This window comes from Salarias fasciatus, chromosome 16 (assembly GCF_902148845.1).
Source record: "Salarias fasciatus chromosome 16, fSalaFa1.1, whole genome shotgun sequence".
Classification (NCBI taxonomy): Eukaryota; Metazoa; Chordata; class Actinopteri; order Blenniiformes; family Blenniidae; genus Salarias; species Salarias fasciatus.
The window spans coordinates 12354158-12381313 of record NC_043760.1 but is presented as its reverse complement, the minus strand read 5'-3'; the positions used below and the strand labels follow the sequence as shown (position 1 = coordinate 12381313).

Here is a 27156-nt window from a genome sequence, read left to right as displayed (position 1 = left end):
GAAAACCAAAAACCAAACACACACAAATAAATATGCAGCGGAAACTCTCCCTGGGGAGATAAGTACAGTGTATTTGACTGACTCAAAGCTTTCCGAAACAAAACAAAGAGGTCAAGAGATTATAGGATGACAGGTCTTGATTTTTTTTTTGAGTTACATTCAGACTCTCAAAGAAAAGCGTCTGGACGAGCTCTTCTCTTTCTGCCTCTCCAGTTATGGATCCTAATCCCCAGAGTCAACACTGCTAATTCCAGACTTCCGATCTCGGCATTGTTTCATCTCTGTGGGCAGCGAGACTGATGGCGTTGTCATCGCCAGCTGGCTGGATCTCCTTCAAGCCGAACGCCGTCCGATCAGCTCGCCGGCAGCCGGCTTTCCCTTTGATTGGCGATTGTGTGGAGGCGGAGTTGCAACACTAGACACTGCTTACATTCAGACGTTAACCTCTCGCTTCTCTGAACTCGCGGCAGTTTTTGTTTAGTAGCTTTTGGTAAACACAGCTTTTGGCTGGAATCTGACATTTTTTATGAGGTGACAAAATATGGCTCAGAGTTTGGCCCCAAATTGGCCCTCTTGGCCTCCTTTATGTGAATCAGATGTCTGGAGGAGGAAAGGTTCAGACTTGCTGTGGACTGTCCTGCTCGGCACTCGGAGGGAAACAGCTGGTCTGTGTAATTCCTCCTCTAACCTCTCCACCTCTAGACTCACCTCAACTGCTGTTTAGCAACGAACAAGAAAAAAAAAAAAAATGGAGGGATATGATGCATTTTCCTCTCTTGTTTCTCAGCTGGCAAACAAATTTGACAGCAGAAATTTTAGGACCCAGCAATAGATCTGTTTGAGTGGATGGCGCAGAGCAGTCGTTTGCTGAAGGGATTGCTGTTCAATACTTAAACTCTACCAGAATGCTTAAACTCTACCAGAGTTAAAAAGTAAACTGGGACCGGACTCCCAAGCTTCATTTATCATTAGCCAGAGAAGTGAACTCATTGTAAGAGATCATATTAGATGGTTTCTCCTTCTTCTATTACTCAGATTTACCCTGATCTGTGTCCGATATGACCCTGAAGTCGTTGCCAGGTTATCAATTCAATACACACAACTATTCGGAGATATCATTTCTGTCATCTGTATTGTTTTCAAGCATGATCAGGTTCAAATATTCGCTCGTAAATGTGTACCCTACTGGGTTTAAACTTGATTTGACCCTTTGACCGTCGCTGGCCGAGCACGGTCCGGATTCCAGGTGTGGGAGAGTCCCTCTGCTTTCTTTCAGGTCTGGAGAGCAGGTAAATGATTTGTCAGAGCAGGATGACCCTTTACTTCAAGTTCACCTGCCAAGCGACTCCCTCGGGTGTCCTCTTTCGAGAAGAAGGATTAACATGTGGTTCCTGGTCATCCTGGTGGAGCCATCCTTTTTTTTTTGGTGGAAAAATGAAAGAAATGCTGGGTGATCGAACTAGGTGTTGAGATTATTATGGATTCTGAGGCAGTTTGTTTTATTCATCGGTAAATCCGTGTTAAAAATGTCTTGTGAACATTAAGAGGAGCCTCTTGGCTGGACTTGGTCATCCTGTCTGTTTTGAGCGCGCATGTGCATGTGCATGTGCATGTGCATGCTAATGACAGCTCTGTGATCCAAGCCCTTTGGACTGTAATGAGGTCACTGTCCCATTGAACCCCATCATTCACCCCTCACTCAATTATGCTCCCTCTACTGGTGGAAACCGAGAACTGCAGCATTTCGCCATCATCAGTTGCACAGACTTTCAATTTTAGCAGGAAAATGTGTTTTTCTATACCATTCAGCAACCAGAGTTCGAGCTGACTTGAAATGAATAAGCACAGGATCCCACTGCGTGTCTCTTTGACGGTATTCCCAGGGGTTATCAGGCATCAAAGGTTTCGACACATTCGAGGATTTAGTTTTGAAGCCCCACCATTATAACTGTAAGCACGCTTGCGGTCTGTCTTTGTTCTGTCGCAGCAGCGTTGCAGGTGCAGTGAGAGTTTAATCTGCTATTGTTACAACAGGAGAAAACAAACACGACTTTCTTATCTCACCGTGTGAGGCAGAGCCTGTGTGTGTGTGATCTTACCTTCCCACCTTCATACATGTGCTTTTCCTCAATTTTAGTTGTAGCTTTCTGAAATATCAGCACTTTCAATCCGTGCTTTATCTCCCACTAGGTACCGTTTGCCCGCGACGTGCCTCGTAGATGCCGTGTTTGATTTTCCACAGGTGTGTTTTTGTTCGCTCCAGCACCACCTGTCCGGCAGCGTTTGCTTTTGTCTGCAGCAGCAATGATGTGAACTTGTGATATCTGTCATCCGTTTATACCAGTGGTTCTAAAAGTGTGGGCTGGGCCTCTGATGGGGGGAAGAAAAAGCAATATGTGTAGGGAAATGCAATCAATGACTTTATTACAATACTCACAGACTTCAGTAGGGAATTATTTAAAGTGATTAAACAAACAACGTAAGTTTAATAAGTTTGTTTGAGGACTTCAGATATGAGCATCTAACCAGCAGGTGGACAGATCTATAAGTCCTTTTTCTTCATTTATTATTTATTTATTTTATTTTTTTTGCATTAAATACCAAAATGCCTGTTGTGATTTTATTGAACAGGAGCAATGATAGCTGAGAGCAGAGGTGTCTAACATGAGGCCTGTGGGCCACAACTGGCCTGCAAGAGGCCTCAATCCGGCCTGACCAAGCAAATTTTCAACATTTGAAAGAAAATATAGATTTAAAGAAAAAAACAAAACAAAACATTTCTTCAGAGTAGTGGACACAACACTGAGACTAGAGCCAAGAAATGTAATAAAGCAACAGCTATGGGAGAAGTTTTTTTTTTTCTTTTTACTTCTTACTGTATTTCTCATCAGGATATGTCGTTAAAATTATCTTAATCTTGAGATAACAGTTATTTTCAGTCATACTTGGCTGGATTTGTGAAAACATAAATGTTTTAATCATGTATAATCTGCACCACAACAAATAAAATCTTACATTTAAATGTTGTTATGGCACTGCTTTACCTGTCCAGCCCACTCAGGATGAAAATCTGCTGTATGAGGCCCCCGAACTAAAATGTGTTGGTATAGAGATTAGCGAAGGAGATTCGGGATCAGAAGCTCACAAGTTTCAATCCTGCCAGGTCTCCACTGTGGGTTTTCAAGCAAGACTCCCCATGTGCCCTGATGTGGCTGCAAACCACATCCTAGTCTGGGTAAATTCTGAGAAAGGAATCTCCCTAAGGGAATTATTAGAGTATGATCAGTTTTTTTATGTGATTAATGGATTTCATTGAATAAAATTGCTTTTACTGTGTTGTGATTGCATTTTAAACACACCCAGATACCACCCACTTCGCCATCTCTCCATGAAGCGTGTCGTCTTGTGGCCAGCAGAGGGAGCTATTTCTTCATGATTTTGCTCTTCCATCTGGGAACTTGAAGCCACACTGTGTGAGATCTTTCTGGAGTTTGCTTGTAGAAGCTTGTTAAAGACGAGTGGGACTCCTCTCCCACTTCCACATACAGCTTCATTATTACAGGTCATTACCTCCTACAGAAGATCCAGCTTCTAAATGTCAAAGTAAAAACTTTTTTTTTTCCTGCACAAGCTGGTTTTTTTTTTCTTCTGGTTATTCTCCATCTTAGCTCCTTCTGCGTGTTTCAGGCACAAGATCCAGTCCTGTGTGTGTCATTAGTTGAGACATCGCCTCCCAGGCATTGTGGGCCACTTACAGTTTAGACATTTCCGGGTACTTTGACTTGACAGTGCTCTAATTAGTTGAGTCATTACAGTTACAAAGACCATCTAAGTGAGTCTCTCTCTCTCTCTCTCTCTCTTTTTTTGTTTTTCTTTTTTACAAACTGACCGTGAAACAGCTGTCTTCAGGTATTTGGTAATTTCCTGCGGATAACACCTTTTATTTAATTTCATTAGCCGCCCCAGAGCGAACTGAGGGAAGGATATAGGATCCATGGACAGTGGCTTTGGAAGGCATGGTTTGTCGTTTATTTACACGAATCGGACGTAAAGAATTTAAACCACTGGTTCCCAAAACACACATGAGTCATGGGGTTTGATTAAAATCTCTTAGCCGAAGAATCAACAAAGGAACCAAACACTTAGCGGCCACCAGGGACTTCCACAGCCTTTTCAGACTCGGGAGGAATGTATAGCTGACATGTTCTCAGGGTAGAGTTAAGTATCTGACTTTGATCTGCCCGGAATAAGTGATAGTGTTTACTGGGAAAATTACATTTCTTTAATGCGTTAAAGCATGCGCGTCTGTCTCCTGTCCCACATGCGAGCACGCCCCCTCCGCCCCGTGCTGTACTGTAACTCTTGTGTAGGCACCACGGGCTACGTATTCCCCCCGTTGTTATGGAATGTGTCTCATTCAGAGTGACAGCCAAGCCGTTTCTGCTTGCCTGAGCAGGACTGCGAGGAACCCTGCGGGGCTCCGTCTGTCCGTCTGTCTGACTGACTGAGTCCTCCATGCAGGATCCTGGATCGCTCAGCGGAAAGATGCAGCACACCTCAAAGTTACAACAGGCAGAGATGCGGTCGGAGGAGTTGGCTGTGATCATATACGATTTGTGTTTTTTTTATGGTTTTCCATAACATCAAAGCCCAAAACTGCTTCAGCATTTCATCATCGAGCACATTTTGTGAGTCATTAATGCACGAAAAGTGCCTGAGTATAATTTGCATCTGTCAAAAAATGAGTCACGAAGAGGAAGAAACAACAACCGTCAGCTGCATGTTGTCATCTGTGAATTTATTTCTTTGTTTTCATCATTTTGGCAGCAGTTCCTGTGGTTTTCTTCAGTCCCTCACAAGTTTTTCACACACTCTGAACTCTTTCTGCTGTTCTTTTTATCACGTTTATCACAGTCTGCCGTTTAGCTTTAGTCACTTATCTTGGGCTGTCAGTCAAACACTGTAGTAATGGAGGTTTTTCTGTGGTGTTTTAGCTGGTTCTGTTGTCCTACAGTGACATCTAGTGGTCACCAATGGTATATCTCAATATGAAAACCAAGCATGTCCATTTATACAAGAACGGCAGAAATGCTGACAGCGATGTGGATGCTGTTCATTGTTTTTGCAATGAAACCAGACACATGCATGCAGAGAACAATCCGCTATAAACAGTAACAAAGGCGAGAACACGGACAGGCGAGCAAGTTGGATCACTAAAATTCATATCCGTCATGATGCAGCAGAAACACATGAGATCAACTAATGCAAAACAGTCATGATCAAAGGGACTGAAACACTCGTGCCCTCTGATGCGATTCCTGAATTGTTGATCCATCTGTCTTCAATAGGCTTTCTCTCCATATCACAGGGAGTTGGCGCCGATTCAGTCATGAGACAGCAGACCACCAACACACACTTCCAGAGCTACCAGCAGTTCAGAGTCATCAATTTAGCGAACAAATACGTGTCTGTGGGAGGAAGGTGGCGGCAGGCGGAGAGAATTCTTCCTCAGAGCTCAGATCTTTTAGATCTGATGCATGTGTTTGAATGTGATCCATTAAAACACGGTGACCCCAGATGACGACTGCAGTCAAACTCAGTACAAGGAGAATCCAGCAACAACAGCAGCGACATTTCCGTGTTCTCCGAACACTTTTCCTTGCAGACAAGAGTTGAAAGAAACTTTTTGAGAGTTTATTTAATATCTTGAGAATCATACCTTTAGAAAGTGACAAGTTGAAATTGAAACCTCATTCACATTTTCTTTATTTTGTGTTATGTCCATTCTCTCACATTAGATTTCAAGCTAGATTTCTAAGACTGGTGACCTCTGTCCTTGATGTACCTTCACTCTGTCCATCATCAGCAGTGATTGGCTGCAAAACAGTGCAGAAGATAAATAAATAAATAAATAGTATGCAACTCATATTCTGCTACACTAGTGTGTAACAGAATATCTAACTAGATACGAATTGTTAATGGTTTAAGTGTAAACAGTGAAAATAGATTAATAAATATTCCCACATGTTTATATTTATACCTAAAGTAAATAAATTGTCTTAAGTAAACAATGAAATGTTTGTGATTCAACTCCAAATAAACTTAAACATCTGAAATTCTCGTAAACTGAGCAGCTTGATTCAACAGCTTGATGAATGAATAGATAGTTGTTGATCTAGTTGCACCCAGTGAAAATTTAAATTGTTTACTAAATAAACTGCATACCAACACATGGAATATGTAGATTAAAGCCTCAGTAACAGACATATGTGCCACAATCCAATTCAACAGACACTGGATAATTTTTATGAAGTTATCATACGGACATTAAATGCTATTCAACATGCACAAAATTATGATTATTCAGTAATTATACATTGAACAAGGAAATATTTCTATGATAAGTCATGATAAGGCTTGAAAGTTTTTTCTTCTTGTTGTGTTGTATAGTGTAAGTGATGAAAAAATATATATATATATTTTTTATGAAACCAAACAATTACAACATAATTGACTAAAATCGCTCCAAATTAGGCCAGTTTTGATGAAACCTTCTGGAACAAAATTACAGTGAAATGTCTAAAATAAACCTGTTTTTAACTACTCATCCTGACAGCATGGTTTTGAGAGGAGTCTGATTGTAATGAGATTGCTTGTTTTCATGGTTGTTCATGTCGCGTCTCTTAGGAAATGTGTTTGTGAAAAATAATTTGTTTTCTTCCAAAGTTTTGTTTGGTGGTCTGGCCGGCTGGATTGGAACCTCTTCCATTAAATTAAACACAAGCGTCTTAAATGTTGTACAATATTTACAAAGTAAGCACAACATATTGCATGTTTGGTGAAACACCACCAACATCAGCCTGCAGACTTTCCCCGTGTCATTCCTCCTCTCCGTCTCTGTGGGGCAGCATTGGAATCGAGAGATGCTGCCACCTTTTTTAAAGAAACTAAATATTTATTCTGTTTAAGGTGGGACGGATAAGAAGTTGCTCTTTCATTTCCATCTGACCACTGTGTGGGCCGCCGCGATGCCGCTGCATCAGATTGCATGTTATTTGGTTTAAAATCACTTCCAAATGCTTCCCCATCTCCCTGCATGTGTCGGACCTTCGTGTTCATCACTTATTGTGCACAGATGCTCTGGTTTTCTGTTCTCTCACCCTGAATGCACTCCAGACTTTTAGCTCTTGCAAATGAATTCAAGACAGTTTGGTTCTGGGACGTCAGAAGTCGGAGGCAAACGCCGCGAGGGCTCGGTTCCTCGCCGCTGCAGGACTTGATAAGTCTCTATTTGTGGGAAACAGGACCCGTCTTTCCCTCCTAATGTGATAGCTGCGACCTCCTGACCCCCATTCTGTTGGCCAACCCCCCGCCTCTCATTCTCTGGCTGTCTCACACACTCAGCGGCACACAGCTCTTAGAGATGTAAGACAAGATGTCATTTGAATTAAGGCCTTTCATCCTGACAAGCGCCGCAGTGTAGTGCGGCTCCACAGAAGCGCCGGATCCTGTCCGCCCATCGTCCATGTGCGCCGCTAGGAGTTAGCGCTCAGATTTAGCTCCCGGTGTCTTGACACGAACGTTGTTAATCCTCAGTTTGAGACACTTTTACTGTGTTTCCATTGAGCGCCGCTGCCCTTATTCGGAGAACAGTATATTACAGTAGACAGGAATAACAACGGGCCGCGGTCATAAATAGCTAGCTGTGCTTTTATAAAGGGCCGAAATAGATTTTAAACGCATCCTGTTTTTGCAGATTTTTACAAAGGGCTTTGAAACCTCCTGAATAGTCTGCCTTGTTGCTGCAGTCACATGCGGATCCACAGATCCTGACGGGGAGGACGATCATATTTGCTAGATCCTCAGACGTGTGTGTTCCCAGCCGTTTGTATACGCTCTGTGTTTACACTGCTGTTCGGCCGTGACACAAGTGTTTGTCGGTGCGTCTGGACGCGCGCGTCCACGCTGACGGGCGTCTGTGAATGTCTTCGCCGAGCTTCGGCCGCTTGTATAACCGCGGAGACGGCGAGCGCGGCCGCGGCTCACAGCGGGAGGTCGGCGACCCCCGCTCGCTGAAATAACATCAGTGGATGTTCAGGGCTGGGGGGGAGGAGGGGTGAGGGGCTGCCAAAAGGCCCCGTTACTCACCCTGAGGGGGGATCCCATGTGTTTGTGCTGTTATGTGTTTTTCTGCCCACACTTCCATGATTACGACCCAAAACGTCTCCACCATCCATTTATGAGTAAATCCTCAAACTTAATTTGAAGTAATTTACGATTGCACCCTCACTGAATCAAGTCTGGACAGCCCAAACTCTAAATAACTCTCAAAAGCTATATTTAGCAGTGGGAAACCTGGCCTGGTTGGCATGAAACGGGATCTGTGAATGACAGCCGTGCAGTGACGGATAATTGGACGCCTTGGACCCCTGCTGGATTACGTTCAGGAGGTTTTGTTGGTGTTGTAATTAGTCGATCATTCACGTCCCATTGATGGTCCCGGCCGTCTGACTGGTTCCTGGGCTTAGGTTTCAGGCTTTTGTCTGAGTATTGTGAGGACAGACACAGCGGAGGGGAGGAATGTTAGCTTGTCCTCGTAATCTCAGGTTGTATGAGAGACGTCATCGGGAGGAATTTGCGCCATTTTTTAATGAAGGGATGTAGAAGTCAAAATTGACACGTTGTTATAAGATAATGCTGAATTACACTTTCTCAAATCCCTTTTTTGGGTTACTTTTTTTTGTCTTTTCAGATGTGTTTTATCTAAAGCTTCTTGATTCTTCTTGATATTTCACTGTATTTTGCATAATTACTCCCCTCTGAATTTATATAATGCTTAACTGCATAATAAGGCTCAGTTCGCACAAAGGTTGACAATCTGACTTGCACAAAAGCATCATCAAGAGATGGCTTGGAATTTTTTTTTTTTTTTCAAGCCAAAAACTAATATGCCAAAACTAATAGGCAGTGTTCTCCGGCAGGCCACCAGTGCGTTTTAAAGGGAAGTTCCTAAACCCTCATATAAAACCAGCTTTACCGAAACAAACCCACTTAATCATGGGAAACACTGGCCTTGTTCAATCTGACTAATGTGCTCAAACATGCATTTGTTTCTCTTGCATGTTAAATGATTATCTTGCACAACTACTAGTGCATAAACGCACATTTTGTCATGTATTAAAGGATCAGACTGAGAAGGATGCTGTTTAATTTGTGAAGCTAATTAAAAGCAGCGGAGGACACATTCCTCTTCTGAGGCCCGTCTTCGATCTCAAACGCGCCGCGTAAACTTCTCTACCTTCCTCACTGTAATTACCTGTTTCAACCCCGCTCTCAAAACAGGAAATCCTCTCGCCGCAGCGTCTTGTCGTCTTTTGCTTTGCAGTCGAGCAGGAGACATGAAAGGGATGTTGAAAAGATGGACACTTTTTTTTTTCCTCTCTCTAAGTTGGAGGTATGTTGGTAGTGTGATCTCTGGAGATCACCTGTGCTGAGAAAGCTGTCAATCCCAAAGCCGGAATGCACCAGCCTCATTAAAGGCACTTTTGTCTTTCGTTTGTCAGGCTTTTCCGTACATAAGCAAATCATTTCCTCGTCATCGGGACGATTTTGACAGGTCGACGGGGTCCGTTTGGCCACCCAGGTCTAAATAGCAAAAAAAAAAAAAAAAAAAAAAAAAATCCCACATTGTTGGATGAAGATCTCTTCATCAACTGTCACATGAGCACTTGAGTATTTGCAGAAAGCTAACAGACGGGGATTGGTTTACAGCGCAGATCTTGCCGGTGGGACTCCCCACGTACAATACAAAGGGTGCAAACAGCTACGGCTGGTTGATGTGGTCTGGAATGCGCTTCGTATTTTTAGAATCGAAACAAAATGTCTGTAATTATTGAGTGAAGAATCTATAAGGCTCTCATAAATCAACCAAACCAAGCGAATGGGGCTTGTATTACCGCAAACGTCGGCAGGTTTCTGTTGATGTATCGTCTGTTGACGCTGGAAAGATTCCTGAAACGTGACGTGAGCCTTGTTCTATTTTTTTTGTTTTTCTGGGAAAGTCATTTTCCCACAGAAAGTCGCAATCCGTTTCACAGGTGTAATTAAATTGTCTGTTTTTGACAGTTTTAGAGTGAACAATAGTTTGCTTAAAAGCGTTAAGTCCTCCTCGCCCAGAGGGTTGACCAGTGTACACATGCCAACAGTATCGTGGTCGTGTTGCAAACAGCCTCCCAGGTAAAACAACACAACCGACTCTGTGATAGAGGGCAGCCCATTTTCCACACTTGAGTTTTCTTTGTTTAATAAATAAGTATTTTTTTTGTCTCATTTGTTGCTTGGAGGAGCTGTTACCACATAATCACAAGCTCCCTAGTCATTCTTGCCTGGAAGAAAATTGCTTTTCATATGACTAAACACACTATTTCCCTTTCATTTCCAACTTATTTAAGCTGGAAAGTGGAACAAAATAAGACTATATGATGAAATGTGCTACACGTATGCATCTTAATTCAACATATCACAGGTACTGGGAAAATGTAGGGTCAGGTGAAACTATTTGTAATTTATCAAAACACACATTTATAAACCAATGTAATTAAGACAAAATTGAAAAAAAGTAACACTTGACAATTGCAACCTGTGTTGTCAGAGAAGAATTAATCTTTGTATTGCCTCTGCACCCCAAAAACCACAAACCCTGACATGTGTGAAACACATGATCAAGTATAGTGTTCAACCTAAAATCAGCTCTCTGTATGTTTGTTATCACAGCCACTATGGCTTATATAAGCTTTGAGACCAAGCAACTGACCCACTCCCCTTCTTCTGATGGACCAGACTGACTTCCAGACAGGGGTCAGCCGGATCACCAGTGACCCCAGACCACAACACAGAGAGTTAAAGGATAAACTTGTCAAGCTTGTGTAGAGACAGTTCTACATACGGCTTATTGAGCCGACCTTACAGGGTTCCTTTCTATCAACAGCTGAGGCCTCGAGCGCAAAATGCATTTCTTTATTTTAAACCCCCGGTGCAAAAGAAAAGGACACTTGCACAAACCTCCGGTTCCTTTTATCACTAAGCTCCCATTAGCAGTTGTGGAGGGTCTCTGTCAGCCGATCCCACGGGCTCTGTGAGCAGGAACCAGTCCGGGCAAGACGGCAGGGGCCGGGATTACTGTGTAACCACAGAGCACTAAAACCAGCCATCCAGGCTGGATTCAACAATAAAATTGCAACATGTAGAGTGAGAACAAAAGGTTTAAGCTTGTTGGAAAAAAAAAAAAAAAAATGTCAATAATTAGCAGGAAATTACACTTTTTAAAAAAATATTTTACTGTCTTCAACCTGTGAAATCTCTTTTGTACTTAAGGGTACATTGAGTTTATCAATCACATACTTTCTCATCATCTAAACGCAGCATAAAAGCTGCATTTGTTCCAGATCTCTGCTGTCTCTACAGTGTAATCAGGCTAATTGAACCATTGGAGGGATTTCAACTTCTTGTGTTCATATTGATGATCAAAATCAGCTCATCCGTCAAATTAGCAGTTTTACCTAAGCCAAACTTTTACTTTTCCGATGATCATGTTATTGCGAGTCAAGAGGACCAAGTTGTCTCCCTGTCTGTAAACCATTGAGAACGTCAATATTGTGCTGCGAAAAGCAAGGCTGCTGTAATTCTGAGGTATCAGTCAGCAGGAGAGATCGCTTTTCACTGGTGTGACAAAAGGAGAAAGAGGAGGAAGGAGGAGTTAGAATAAATATTGCCAGGGCAGCCAATGCGGAGCACACACAACCCCCCCCCCCCTCCCCGTTTTTGCCCCCCTGCTCTCTTTTGAATGGAGCGCTCCTCCTCACTGCTCCTCTCTGCTCAGCGGAGTGTGTGTGGTGGAGACAGCGCTGGAGGAACGTGTGTGTGGAGCGTAGTGGCAGTGAGGACATGTCATTGTCCGCTCTGGGAGCCTGATCCAAACGGGTGGACGTGGTGAAGACTTGACATTGAGGCTACAATGAGGACCCAGTGTGGAGTTTTGTTCTTGCTGGTCCAGTTGGTGGTCTACTCTGATGCATGGTTCTGGTCCTGGACCGGCACCACAACCATGCCCCCTACGATGGAGCATGAGGGCTCTGGCAGTCCAGCAGGCAGCGGAGAACCACCATCAGAGATCAACGCAAGGACTGAACCTGAGATCATTGATGAGAGGCATGGGATCCAAAGGCAAACTTGGGATGAGGCTACTCAGGCTCCTGGACTGACCACTCGAACACCCCCCACACAGCCAGAGAGGGACGGTGCGTCAGAAAAGAGTGCTCCAAGGACATCTTCACGCATAAGTAAACCTGGTAATGGCACATCTTCACTCAAGGTCCAGGCTTCTGGAGAATCTGTTGATTTAAAGTTCACAGAAAATCTAGGATCTGTTACAGGGTCCGGCTCTGGACTCGAGTCAGAAGCTGAGGGTAGTTTGGGATCAGTAATTGAAGTAATGGGATCTTCTGAAGAAAATCAGTCATTGTCAACAATGTCCACTGATTCCAGGGGGGTCGATAGTGTAGATGGTGTTGCAGAAGATGCAACTAAGGAAAACCTGAAGTTTCAAGAGACAACCTGGACGGTTTTTGACACATTAGATGAGAGCCAAAAGGTTAACGGTGCAGAATTGAAACACAATCCTGATTCTTCTGTTAAAATCACAGCCATGTCTACAGAAAGCCCTAGCTGGAATGCTAAACACAGCGATTTGACAATATTTTCCCATGAAAACACAGATTTTCTTATCCCTGTTGCAGAAAGACCTTTACAAGCTACTGTCTCGTCGGGGGACAGTCAAGTGAAAGCTACCCCTTTGCTAACTGATGACTTTAATTCCTCACAGGAAATCTTACATACTCACGTGTCGCCGACTAGACAGACTCCTATTGCAACACAAATACCTACTGTGACCCAAAAACCAAACACAAAACAACCGAAAATAGACAGTACGACTGCAGACACATCGTCAGGGACCATACCTGCTCGGCCTCATAGTCAAGCATTAGTAACGAGCCACAGTGTGTTAACCAGCCCGACTCCTCAACCATCAGTGACCGAGCAACAGCCGAGCCAAGCGACCTTATCCAAGCAGACGTCAGTAGTCAGTGAACACAACGCAGAAGCAGCTCCATCAACACTGCATACTGAATCCCCACGATGCCTGTCGTTACACACCGATCTTCCTTTCTGCACCGAGATGGTCGGGGAGCAGTTCGCCATTCCCAATTACCTCAACCAGAGCAGTGTGGGTGAAGTGGAGGCCCTCCTAAATGAGTGGGCTTGGCTGCTGAGGTCCCAATGCCACCATAGCCTGGAGTGGTTTTTCTGCCTCCTCTTGGTACCCAAGTGTGGCTCTCCGGCGCCGCTGCCTTGCCGGAGTTTCTGCGAAGTGTTGCGGGACAGTTGCTGGATGCTCCTGGATGAGGGCCGCCTCCCTGTGGAGTGCCACACTCTACCAGATGAGGAGGATGATGGGGGTCGGTGCTTGTCAGTTAGTAACCAAAAAGGTAACCGCTGGTTCAAAAACAAACTGTGTACGGAGTTTGTCTTTGAACCAGTTTTGAAAATCCCTCCCCAGACTCCCCAAAATGTCTCGTCTCTCCCTCCCGTTACCCTGTCCCCACCCAGTTAATCGACATCCATCCCCGTCAGTGAGTCAGATGCATTAACAAGGTATTGGTTCCCCTTCACAGCGAAATAATTTACATGCCCTGTAAGCATGCACGCTTTGAAATGTCCGTAAGAGTTACTGAAAGGTTGCATGGCGCCAAGACTTTACCGTGTTTAACATGTTGCATGTATGTGTTTCCCTCGTCTCTGGATCGCCTGACCCACTTTATGAAGGTCACACACACTCACACATAAAACTAATTCAAGTCACTTTATATGGTCATGCTACAACAAGTCAGTTCTTGGTTTAGCACAGTCTATAAATTGTATTCTGTGTCCATGATTCCATAGCATAATCCATAAAAGCATTTCAATTATTTCATTCTACATCAGTTCCAGAGTTTCTACTTGTGTGAAAATACAATTTGGAATAATTTTGTAGCTTCGTCAATCAATATATTTGAATCTGATGAAGTTCATGAAAGTTTGTGCATGAGATACTGCAGCACGTTTTCGAGTAAGCGGCCTGCAGGCGCTTCTATTGCATTTGAATGTTGAGGCATGGAAAACTGTCACATCTGCATCAGTGCTTGTCAGTAGTGCTTGTACAGCTGGGCTTGATGAAATATATCTGACAGTTGGGAGTCAGGTAACACAGCAGAACAGGTGGAAATGTGCTCGTGTTTGTCTTGGCCTGATCTGCTCAATGCAATTTTGTGGTATTCAATATAGCGAGATTACAGCGATCAGGCTGAAAGAGGAGCAGTGTTTGAGCTGCAGGGCTGGTGTATTACAGTTTTTTTCTGTGGTTTATTTCGAAATAGGCCCAGTTTGCATGTGAAATCCCTCCTGAAGACTAATAGCTACAATATTATCCATGAAACAATGACTCAGATGGTGCTGGTTTGTGTGAGAACACAGTTTTTTTTTTTTTTTTGGGCTTTATACAAAGTTGGGACGAAATCTGTTCCCATATAACTACTCCTCTTTTAAGCCTGTTCTTATTTAGTGAGTTGCTGTTCAAACCCGCCCACTCTCCGTCCGTATCACTTAGAGTTTAAGATTAAATCTTTTTACAGCTTCACTATCTTGGTGACGGCTTGCTCCGTTGACAGACTTGAGTGGACAAGATGTCACTGGTTCCAGGAAGTGATGCTTTTCTACTTGTTTGAACAGTGTTTTTCCAGGTGATTGAGTTCATGGAGGATCAGTTTCAGATCTTTGATTAAAGGTTCAAGTTGTTTTTGATGTAATTATTGACACAAAAGTTTTGTTGCTGCTTTACTAGTTGTCATTTCAAGCTGCATTTCCACTTTAATTGTTTGTCACAGGTGTGAGCTGCATTGAGGTTCAATATGTGTAACGTGATCACCGCAGCTGGAATGTATAGGCTGGGGCTTCCCGACGAACCACAGTCCCGACAGTGCAGACTTCAGAGTATATTAAAGGAGACAATCTTGTTGCCACCTTTTCAGCCTGAGGGCAGCTTTTATAGCTCCTTTAATGCCTGGTTCACCACCTAGGCATGTATGTTGGGTATTGCTTGTAAAAGTAGCCTCAAGGCATAATTGCAAGTGCTTTAAATCACTCTCAAGACGGATAGAGAGAAAGTCATCTCAGTGGAGACCATCTGGTATCACTCGCTCGGAGATGGCAGTCCCAACATGGACGGTGCTTTTGCGATGTTTACACAACAATGTTTCATGTGAAAAAGCATCATTTTTGCATTTTCGTTTCATAAAAGTCTTTAATTTACACAGTAATATTTTGAATAACTGTGTCCATTTGCACCAAAACGGTAGAAATGCTGAAAGCCATGTAGTGAGCACGCCAGGCCACGAGTTAGCAGTGTTTGTTAGAAAACCACATTCGTCTGGACAGACGACGGAGTTAGATTGCTATGGTTGACCGTTGACTGTAAAACTACCAAGTCCCAGGAGAACATGGACTTTTGAATTGAATGACTTTTGCTGTTCATGTATAATAAATTTTGTGTCGATTATTCACTCTTTATGAAGTTCACATGATGAGAAAAATGTGTCTTGCTCCAGTAACCTGCGGCCGAGCTGGTAAATTTTTAAAAAGAGGGTCGGTGCACTTTGTCTTTAAGCTGAAGGAGGTCGCTTTGCATTCGAGATAATGTGTGACAAACCTCTGTCAATGTGTGCCTTAAACCTCCCCAGCTCCCCCACATGAAGTGTTATTCCCCTGTTTATTAGCCCAGTGACTTTATCTCCGGCTGTGTCCGTCCTCTGGAAAGTCCTTTGACCTGCGATCACAGCATTGGTGGTGCAGGTGGAGGGCGCTCGCACGCTCCTTATTGTTTTCCTTCGGCCCCTCTGTGGCAATTAATTACATCTATCATGCAAGAATGTCCATATTTTGGGTCAACAGCCATAAAAGTGCCTCAGCATGTGGCAGAAATTACACAAAGAAACAGTGAAGAGTTTTGAAAGTGTGGGAGGATGAGCTCCCACTCGCACAGCTTGAACTGCATTGACCCCACCAGCAGCTCCCAGGCTGCACATGCCATGCATCACGTCCAGGGGTAATTTGTGGTTGGATGCTGGACGTCTTGATGTTTTTCACACCATAATTTACATTAACTGCTGTTGGGATCCATGGCAATAAAAAGTTAACCTGGAGTTGGATGCTTTTGGACTGATTTAGATGATGCTTTATATGAACAAATGTTGCTTTTGCGTTTTTCATGTCAGAAAAGACTCGCATTTAATCGACATTTGAAATAGATGTCTGTTTACATGGCTTTTTCATGTTGGGCCATTTGAAGGCTTAAACTCAAAACATCAGGTCAGTCTGTATAAAGGACAAAAAAATCCCACTGATTCTCATTCTTCTTGCTGCTTTGCCCACTCTGAGGCTCTCATGCACCCCCACAGTGGAGACCATCCTCACACTCTGGAAAAAAAAAAAAACCTGTTTTATATGTGAGAATATTTGAATGTTTTGCCTGATGAGCGCATGCGGGAAGACCGCAGAGCTGTCAGCGGACACATAATGGAAAGTTTGTGTGGAGGCTGTCAGATGTGATCCTCTCTCTGCGGGGCTGAGGGCAGGACTCTCAGGGCTCAGCAGACCTTTTAATGATGTTTTTCCATGGTTACCCTCCTGATGCTTGAGAGATGATCACTCATTCATATCCAGGTCTAGGGGTCGAGTGTAATTTATTTTAGACAGTCCTGTTCAAGGAAACTCCATCACTTGGTTGGTTAATTGAAAACAAGTGAAACGTTTTCCCAGTATGAAAGTTTTAGAGGTGCTTCCACTCAGGTTGTTCTGTGGCCTTTACATACTCCTAAATTGTATTTATTTGGGTCTGACTCTGATTTGTAGCACCACGAGTCCACTGAGGCGGGATTGATACTGTATCTCATGACAGGAAGGTCCGACGCTGGCTCCGGTCCTTCACCGCGCTGCCTGCCAGCGAATCATTTCGACTTGGCTCTCAGGAGGGTTCCAATTATGGGCACAACATGGTCCAACTTCTCTCCTGCCCGAAACCCGCCGCCCCCCTCCGATTTGTGTTGCAGTCAAGCAAAATGAGAAGTGATGAGGTTGTGCAAAAGCACCGCACAGAGGTGCTGGGATGTTAGCGTTCAGGTATTGACCCAAACTTCTTATCAAAAGAAAAAAAAAAAAGCGGTGCAGTATCAGCACTAGTCTTTGTGACTGTTTGAGGCATTATTTTAATCAGGGATCCCACAAAGACGTGTTTACGGAGGTTAGCTGTGTGTGTGGCTTCAGGTAAGGATCTCAGTAGATGACTTGAACAGTATCCAGTTTCTTCTTCCCTGAAAGTCTTAACTAGCACAGCTTGGGGTAGACCGAGCTTCCTTTTTGTGGTTGAAGAATTACAGCTCGGTCTTCGGGGTGACTGAACGTTTCCTCTGCTTCCTGGACTGTGCGGTGGATCTCGCTGAGCTGCAGGTCAAACGCGCTGCAGGCATGAATCAGTGGTTCACAGAGTAGATTTTTGCAGAAAGAGAGATCTCCACCATGTGGAAAACATACAACGAATCATAAAATCATGGCATGACAATTGAATCAGCTGTTAAAACATCAGATGTTTATTCTGCATTCACGGGGAATTTTTCCAAGAGCCAAAACTAAATGAGATGCTTTACTGTATTATACGCCCGCATGTCTATACAGAACATGTCGAGGCACACAGCTGATCAACCAGTCACCTACATTTCGAGAGCTATTAGAGTCCAGTGTTCGTAGTGTTTTGTACATGAAATGAGGAAAAACCAGGTTTGATCTTGAGAGATCGTCGCTTAACTCATTTAGAAATGAATGAATAAACAAATGAGTAAATATTCAACAGCTGTTTGTTTGATGATCTGGTTGCTGCCATTTTTCGGTAAACGAACATCGGTTTCAAAACCTCACTGTGTAAACACAAAACGTTTCCGAGGCCTTAAACAGTTTTGTTGACTAAAACTACCAATGCAGTGCATGTATTATTCTGTGGTGACCGTACATTCCGATGACTAGATAATTTTGTTATTTTAAATATGCTGGATGTAAAATGCACTCGACCTGTAAAAGTGCTCATGCTGACAGACTGGAAATATCACGGGTCCGCATACCGCTGCAGACTTTGTGTTGATAGCAATAGGAGAACCATAGCTGTTATTTCAACTCTGCTGTGCGAACGTCTACATTCGCGCATCGCTTTGCGTTATTTCTGAGCAACAAAACAGTCAAAATACAATATTGTGTACTTCATTTTATCACAAAGTGTTCTAGATGGAGTCCATGTTGTGAGCATAACAAATTACTCTTTCTAGTCCTGTTTGACGTACATAAAAACATCAAGATCTCAGAGGAATCAAGTGAATGCAAATCGACCGCAATCACCATATCAAATGACTAAAATCAGTTAGCCTCACTTTTCTGCTTTAGTTAACAACCACAGAATGCCTACAAATGCATTACGGCCGCTGTACATTTATATCGTGTAAACGTCCGTGGAGCTTGAATTTCATGGTTTACATACGTGAAGTCCGACACTCATGACACGGCGGCCGTCTGCAGAGTGCGCAGAGATCATCGCCCCTGTCGGCAGGCCTCCGGGGATGCTTTAACTGGTGATGGAGTGCAGCCGGGTGAAGCCGCAACGTTTTCCCACTCTCCAGATGTCCGTGTGTTTTCTCATGGATTACGCAGGATCCTGTACCTCTGAGAGCTGTGTATGCTCCCCCTGTATATACAGCTTTATCAACACAGTGTTGCAAAGTCTGGTGCCCCGACCTGGAATGTTAGGAAATTGAAAGAAAAAAAATAAAAAAGAAAGCGACCGTGCCGATCGGTCAGTGGTCTTCTCGCCGACGACCGTAAACCCAGACCCACTCCATTCATCAGCAGGTCCTTTCTATGGCCAGCTGACCTTGAAGCTGTCAGTCTTTAACAAAGGAGATCGCACTTAAAATGCTAATGGTGAACTCTTGGTGGACCCAGCAATTTTTGATCGCTGAGCAGGAATGACTGGCCGACCCTCCGCTGACAATGCAGACGCATTCATTGAAAGCAGTCAGCTGGAAACCCTAAATCACATCAGACCTTTCAATCACTCCTAAATCTGCTAATATAACTGTGTCAGAAGTGAGACAGCTGAAGGGTCAGTGCAGTGCAAACAGTGCAATTCAAAAAACCCTCATACATCTACCAATTTATCATTACTGCATTAGAACCATGTGATCAATTACATTTTCATGCATTACGTATTCATGATCTGCAAATTCAGAACAGCAGAATCTGAATACTTAGTTGTTTTTACTGCGAATAACATTGTTATTTCAATCCCCAACAACATGTTTGCATATTTCTAGGGGTGTTTTGTGTTTTCTGACATATTTTCAACATATTGATGATTTCAATGAAAAAAATTGACAAATGGATCACGGAGTGAACCAGACTAATACTGATGTTGTGCAGCATTTCTAATTTCTATTTTGGCTTTTGTCTTTGTGTTGTGACTTTGTTGTTCTGTTGCAGCTTTTACTTTTGTGCTGGGACTTTTATATTTGGGTGTTGAATTTTGTATTTCTGTTCTGACTTTTACATTTATGTTGTGGATTTTACATCATGGACTCTTTTACTCAGCCCAACAGTAACGTGGATCCAAATGAGCCAAACGTTAGGTTTTAATTTTTCATCAATCAAGCGATCGTCTGAGTCACTTGCATGTTATTAGTTATTTTTAAGGAACATCTAAACATAGCTCCAGAGCTGCACATCTGGTCGGTGTGAGTGATGACTAATGGGAGATGGTTTGGTAATGAAGGGTTTGCGTGTGCACGCACATTCCAAACGGATGTCTGCTGTTTATTTAAAAAAAAAAAGAAAAAAAAAAGGAGGTTTTAAAAATCAGATGTTTGAATAGTAAAATATATATATTGGAATGAGAATAATGATGACGTGAAATGATGCGCTTCACATTCCAACTTTAACATGGGCACAAATTCGATCGTTTTTATCACCAGCTGCTAAATTGGGCACAACAAATCGCCCGTTTCATGCAGATCGAGCTCAGACTCTAACAGTCGCGACCAAAGACATTTTTTTCAGTCTGGAGAAAAAAAAAAAAAAAATCCTCTTCATAATTTTATTTGCAGAAAGAATTTCCAGTTCACGCCGGTGTAAGTTATGTCTGTGATTTAGAGATAGAGCACGCCAGCCGCGGCTCCTGCAGCACGAGGACGACACACAGAGTGAACCGGTTTGTCTTCCCCCCTGCTTGATGGATTTCATCACGCAGCTACTCGAGGGTTTTCGGACGTGTGAGCACAGGCCCACCGGAGGGGAGACCCTACAGGTTCCTCTCTCCCTCGAACTTTATCGGAGCAAACATCTGCTGGGCCTCCTGCAAAATGGCTCTTTATTGTTGAGGGGCCAATAATGCTTCAGCCGGGGACTCATTGTGTCATTTTATGTTGAACTTTGTCTAATTTAGATAAGAAATGAGCACATTACTCTCCTGTGACTGATATCAAGATTTTAAATTGAGACGGATGAAGAAGCAGAGACATTAGAAAGTCTTTACTGGGCACAGTATCTTCTATTGTTGATGCTATTTTGAATTCAGTCCAAGAAGAACAAGCCGTGTAGTGAGAGAGGGTATCATTTTCCACTTATATCACTTTTCTAAATGCACTTTTATATGTTTGTTTGGTATTTTTGGCAGCCTGAGCCATAATTTCATTAATTTCTCGACTGACATGCATTTGATTACACAAGTCTACGGTGTAAAACAGCACAAAAGGCCTTCTTGGATCCTCTTTAGAAGTGCCTCTCTGATTGGTGCATGAATTACATGGTGGAATGTATTTTTATTGCCGTCCTGTTGCAGCTTGACTGGGCTCAGTGTGAGCTCGGAGAGGCGGATAAAAGCGTCCTCAGTCCCCAGACAGCACGCGGCACATTCAGACTTTTTGTTTATGGTCGCAGAGCAGAGAGCGGGGATCGCGGGGTTCAGCTAAACACCTCGTGTGTTGAAGTCTCAACAAAGCCGGGCGCGGACCGAAGTGATCCGCTGCGCTCGGGGCAGCGGGGCGGCTTTGAACCGGCGCATCCAGCTCACTCATTAGTCACCAGGTGGTAAAACCCGAGCCGCTCTTCAAACCACCGCAAATACGTGACGTACCGTCGAAAAACACACGTTTTAGGGATTCTCCCTCCAGCACAAGGTGACATTAAATATTTAGCTGCGATCAAAGCAGACTGTCTGATGATAGAGTCTGCTTCCACTGACTCGCTTTTCGTGTTTCTCGCGTCTTCGGAACTCCTCCAGTTATTATGCGCTGACCTTGCCAGAGTCACCCGGGGTGATGGAAGAGTGTGCGGAGCAATGCTGGAGGCCCAGCTGTTAGTCCCTGCCTGCCCTCCAGCAGTGACATTTAGCAGATGTCACACTAGCTGGGAGAGAGTTTTTTTTTTTTTTTTTTTAGTATCTTCAGGAATGTGATGCATAGACATCCATCTGTTTCCCTGTACACGGCTGCAGATAGAAACTTCATTTTTATATGACCCTTTTTTTAGTTGAGTGCAAGCCAGCAACTGTTTTTAGACCTGTCAACGTCACATATTTGGAGGTGCTGTTTAAAAAAGAAACAAAAAGCTCAGCACACAGCCATTTAGGGCTCCTCCAGGTCTAATTTTGCTTATCTGACACACATTTAGTATTGCATTATTTATGCTAGCATATTATTCCCATTTAAAGCTTGATGGACTTCTGCCTTCATAGCAGATTGTTTTTGCTTGTCTTTGACCATGTCCTAATTTGTCATCATAATCAAACTTTTTCTGCTTCCTCCATCCTTTGAGAGTGTTTTTTCTTGTCTTCCTGTTTCTTTGGCTTCTTCTTTAAAAGAAATAGCAGAGGAATGGACCAGAAATATCCCATCTGGCTTCCAAAGAGTGGAAGAAGTTTCTCCTATTCCACACAAAGCAAAGAGCTTCTTTTATCTGATCGAGCCAAAATAAGAATACAGTGCAGTTGTCAACAATGAGCAACTTTTTCATTTCACTTCCACTTTGTCATGTTGCTGCTGAATGTTGATTTGCAATATTTTGTAGGGAGGAAATTTCACATTGTTCACAGCCATGTGTACAATGTGAAAGCCAGTCTGATGTGATTTATTATTTATTTTACCAACATGGACCTCGTTCAATAAAGAAGGTTCTGTCACCCCAGAAACACACCGGTCATTTCAAACAGGACTCACATCTGCTAGATTAATCAGGTTTTCTTACTCTCTCATACATGTTCTCTTTTGATTGTAAAATCTTTTAAATAGTTTGGACTTGGAATGGTTTTTTTGTCCCCTGAGCAGACGACTTCAGACAGGATTACCATGTCTATCTGTGACCTCACATTTGACCTCCGATGCTCTAGTCTTGTCCGAGTAACAGCAGATCTTCCTGCATCCGTGATCCCACACCAACAGCCCTGCTCTAACATGTGCTCTGCCATGCTGCCCTCCCTTCTAACCGCCGCCGGGCCTCCTCCTCGTTGCCACCTGACGTCTTGTTTCTGCCCTCCTCCAGAAGACAGCGGAGTCTCCCTCCTGCAGCTGATCGGAGATCCTCCTCCGGACGAGATCACCCAGGTCCACGGGCCGGACAACTCTCCGGGCTACGTCTTCGGCCCGGACGCCAACACTGGCCAGCTGGCTCGCGCCCACTTCCCCAGCCCGTTCTACCGGAACTTCGCCCTCATTTTCCACGTCAAGCCCACCACCGACCGGGGCGGCGTCATCTTCTCCATCACCGACGCCTCGCAAAAGACCATATATGTGGGCGTCAAACTGTCCGCCGTGTCGGGCGGCAAGCAGAACGTCATCCTCTACTACACGGAGCCCGACTCGCAGCAGTCCTTCCAGGCCGCCAGCTTCTCTGTGTCGTCCCTGAGGGACATCTGGACCCGCTTCGCCATCGCGGTGAAGGACGACAAGGTGATGTTCTACTTCAACTGTGGCACGGACCCCCGAGTGGTGAACATCGAGAGGTCGCCTGACGAGATGGAGCTGGAAGGAGGCGCCGGGGTCTTCGTCGGACAAGCCGGAGGGGCCGACCCGGACAAGTTCCTGGTAAGTAATCAGCTTTTAACTCGTCCAATACAGATAAAGTTTATGTCTCAACAATTCAGTCAAGTGATTCCAAATTTTTTCCTTGAGGAATCCAAATTTCAACTCCTATCACAACCTTGATCCTGGCAAAAACAGGTGAAGGGACCTCAGATACTGTATGAAAAAGAACATTTATTTAACAATGACTTTCTTTCCTCTGAGGATGAACATTTTGTGTTTACAATAATAAATGTAGATTCACCTATTCTTAACACAAAACATTAAACTCGTTCCCCGTGGGGTCCGGGCCCCGCTGCTTGTGAATCATTGGTCTAAACCTGTTTCTTTTATTGAGGTAATTCTTCCTGATTCTCGCAGCCTCTTACATTCCAGAGTGGACTTTTTTTCAGGGCATCAGGTCAAACATTTTGGTTGAACAGCTCATCTGATCTGATTGCTGAAATTAGTCTTTCTTTAATCCAAAACACGACCATCTTCATTACTTCATCATCATCATCGGCGAGGTCTGAAAATAATTGGAGGACCTCCTAGCCGTGACGTGTTGATCGTCCTGCCAGATGTTGACGTTAGCAGACTCACAGGAGCTCAGCCATGACTGCTGCCATGGAGAAAATACTCAACACATGTGGACACTTACTGTGAGATAATTAGATATTACGCCTCAGATGGCTTCAAAAGTCAAAATAAATGATAACGTGCAATGTTAGAAAAGAACAATTTGTCTATTTAGAGAAAAAAAACTTCATTTCAATGCTAGTAGAGAATGAGAACAGTGGTTTGCCTATTTACATAGATACATACAGCGGCATATTTAGAGAAAAATACTTAAAATCGAATATTTTTTTAATTTAAATTTTTTTTTTGGAGGGATTTTAAGAATTATTTTTACATGTTCTTTAATATGTTCTGTACTTTGTTATAATTCTAATATTTCTACAAAGAAAATCAACTCTAAATTCATTTTATTTTTGAAATGATCTGCTCTGTCTAACAAACACTTCAACTGCTTGCATTTTATTGTTTTTCCTGATGCAGTAGCATTGGTGTTTTCATGCACATCCATTGAAAATGCTGGGAAAAGACTTTTCTCTGCTCTTAGCTAGTAAAATTACTGTAACGCTATTAAATCTAAAGTTTCCAATATTTTTATTTTTATTTTTTAACAAGATGACTCAGTTGTCTTTAATAACTGATAAAAATCCTCTTGAATTTCTTCTCACTTCACAGACGGGTGCATCTGAATTGGCCTACAGATGTATCTTGGGTTCTTGCACCACTGAAACAACTTGTCTTGTCTTCATCTGTTTTTATTGCTCTTAGAAGACAGCTGTTTATTTTGTTGTAAACCATTTTGCAACATTGCTTTTCATTAGTTCTTTTGGGGGGGTTTTCGTTGCTCAAACTAATGAAAAGTGTTCCTGGAGGTTTAATGTCCCGACAGGACAAGCTTTCCTAAAGTCCCTCTATAAATATGAAACGTTAACTGTTTTCTTTCAGGACTCGCTGGCCATATGCTAGCTGTTGACTCAAGGCTCCCGGGGTCTTGCCAATATAATGTTTCTTTATCAAATTGAGACTTGGCAAGCTCTTTGGACCCCTCAAATATTTACATTAAGCATTTATTAAGTAGATATTCCATCTTGGATCAGCATTTGTTGAGTGGCTGACCCAATCTCTTATTATACAAACCCCCCAAAGCACGAGTACGTCTTGAGATTTACCGTGACAAGCTGAAGTACGAGCATACAAAAAAAAAAAAAAGACCAGTGAGCTGTTGTATGGAAAAGTCAAACAGAAGGCCTCCAAAGCTTAAAAGCGTGCGTAGCGACTGGGTAAAAACGTCAAAGAGCCATTCATCTTCAAAGTTCTCTTAAAAAATCCATTTGACTTTTTTTTTTCTCAGGACATAAATGTGTCCGGGAGAGTCGACTTCAAATAGTTCCGCAGCGGCGAGACCACCTCTGCTTGCTCAGCTAATGGCCCTTTGATAAGCGTGGAGATAGCATTCATGCTATCAGTGCGAGTATCCTGTGTGGGAACATGTATCAGATGGTTACGTTTGAGGCACAGATAGTGGCACTTCACAGACGGGCGCTAAAACTGGAGACATCAATAGCCTCTCTGATTTTGTGTAGTGGTTGAGTTGTGTGTGTGTGGGGGTGGGGGGATTCCCTGAGAAATACTAGTGAAAACCTGGCAGCGCGATCAGAGATAAAGCTTCCATATTTGTGTCCTGGCACTCGAGAACAAGTGCTGCTCTGACATGATTATATGTATCGGCAAACATCAAAACGCCGTGTTCGTGTTTTGCAACAGGGCGTGATCGGGGAGCTGAGGGTGGTGGGAGACCCCCGTGCTGCCGAGAGGCTCTGTGAAGAGGATGAGGACGACTCGGATATGGTGAGTGACGCTGAAACCGCACTTCAGAGATAACTGAGGAAATGTAACAGCAGTGTGGTGTTATGGCTACACGGGAACAGAAAGATGAAAAGGTGCCTAATGATGAGCCTGTGAACAGATTTCTACTTTTCTTTAAACCCCATTGTCCTGATTTACTGAGATACTATATATTTATTGTTTGTATAGACATAAAACACATGTGTTCAAGCTTCCTTGGACGTCTAAATTCCAAGAATGGAGCAGAAGTAATAACAGACCAGCCCTGTTTAGGCAGAACCCTGAGAGTAAAGCCTGAGCTCACTTTAAACATGGCCCAGTGCGGTGCAGCATGTTCGCATAAACACAGGTTTAAGTGCTTCTTTTACAGTTTGTAGACGTTTTGCCACCCATTCAATGACTTCTGCGTGAACCTGTTGCTTCTGGGTTTGAGCTTTTTAAGGAAATAACTGGAGCAAACTGATTCTCTTGACATTCAAAACCAGTAATACAATATGATGATGCCTAAACGATGCCACCCATGTGTCTAATGTAAAATAATTACATGGGTATTAAAAAACAAACAAACAAAAAGAAAAAAAAAATCCAAGCTCTTGCTCATTCTTATAATCGGTAGATCTTAATTTCCTCTGGAACTGCCCTGTCAGGCCTTTGGTCCATCAATAAGTCAATAGTGGCATTGTAAGCTGCGTCCTGTCAATTAGCCTCATGTTTCAGCTCTCAGGGGTAATTATGTGCTAATTGTGTTCTTTTCATGTCTAAAGACCACATGGAGCCAAGCAGCTAACACGAGTATTAACTATCAAGATCAGTCCTTGCTAAATTATAGTATTATATGTTAATATAATGTATATTATTGATGTATTTTTCCATAGAGCATAAGGCATCCGGCCACTAGGGGGTGATAGAGACATTTCATCGTCACTCTTCTTGAAAAGACGTGAAATGTTTATTTTCTTGTACAGTTTTGAACACCACTCTCTTATGTCTATTGGGAATTCCAGATACATGTGATTGAGCTGAAAGAAATGAAGAAGAAATGAACTCCAAAATGTTGCAGGTGTTTTTCTTGTCTTCAATAATTGAATAATTAACAAAAAGTGAAGTATCTTGCAATGCTTGCAATGCCGTTTTTTTTTTTTGTTTTTTTTTAATCTTTGCATTCATTTCATGTCCAGTGACATGGTTTTAGGCAATGTGATGGACGGACCACTCGTTTCAGGACTTTGATGATGAGAAAAACCAGTAATAGAAGCCCTGAAGTGTCTCTCCCTACAGTAAATGTGTAACTGCTCAGTCTGAGAGCAGAGCAGCGTGTCTCGCCTGACCCTGACCACCCACCAGCAAACACAGGTGCCTGGCTGCAGCCCACCAGCAGCCCCAACTGTTATTTAGTCAAACATCCACAGCTGCTCCGCTTGCTCAAACCACCGAAACTGTGGCCGTACTGACAGAATAAAGTTACGTGGTTTACTGCTCGTTGTCGTCAAATCTTCAG

General features: G+C 43.2%; 1 protein-coding gene across 2 annotated transcripts in view; it reads left to right on the top strand.

The window, feature by feature from the left end:
• Positions 1-27156, top strand: part of col18a1a (collagen type XVIII alpha 1 chain a) — a 76908-nt gene that overhangs the window by 26717 nt on the left and 23035 nt on the right. For both annotated transcript variants that reach the window (XM_030111449.1, XM_030111448.1), the window contains exons 3-4: positions 22720-23261; positions 25578-25661. In XM_030111449.1, the coding sequence (XP_029967309.1) occupies positions 22720-23261; positions 25578-25661 (626 nt within the window). The remainder of the gene's footprint in view (positions 1-22719; positions 23262-25577; positions 25662-27156) is intronic.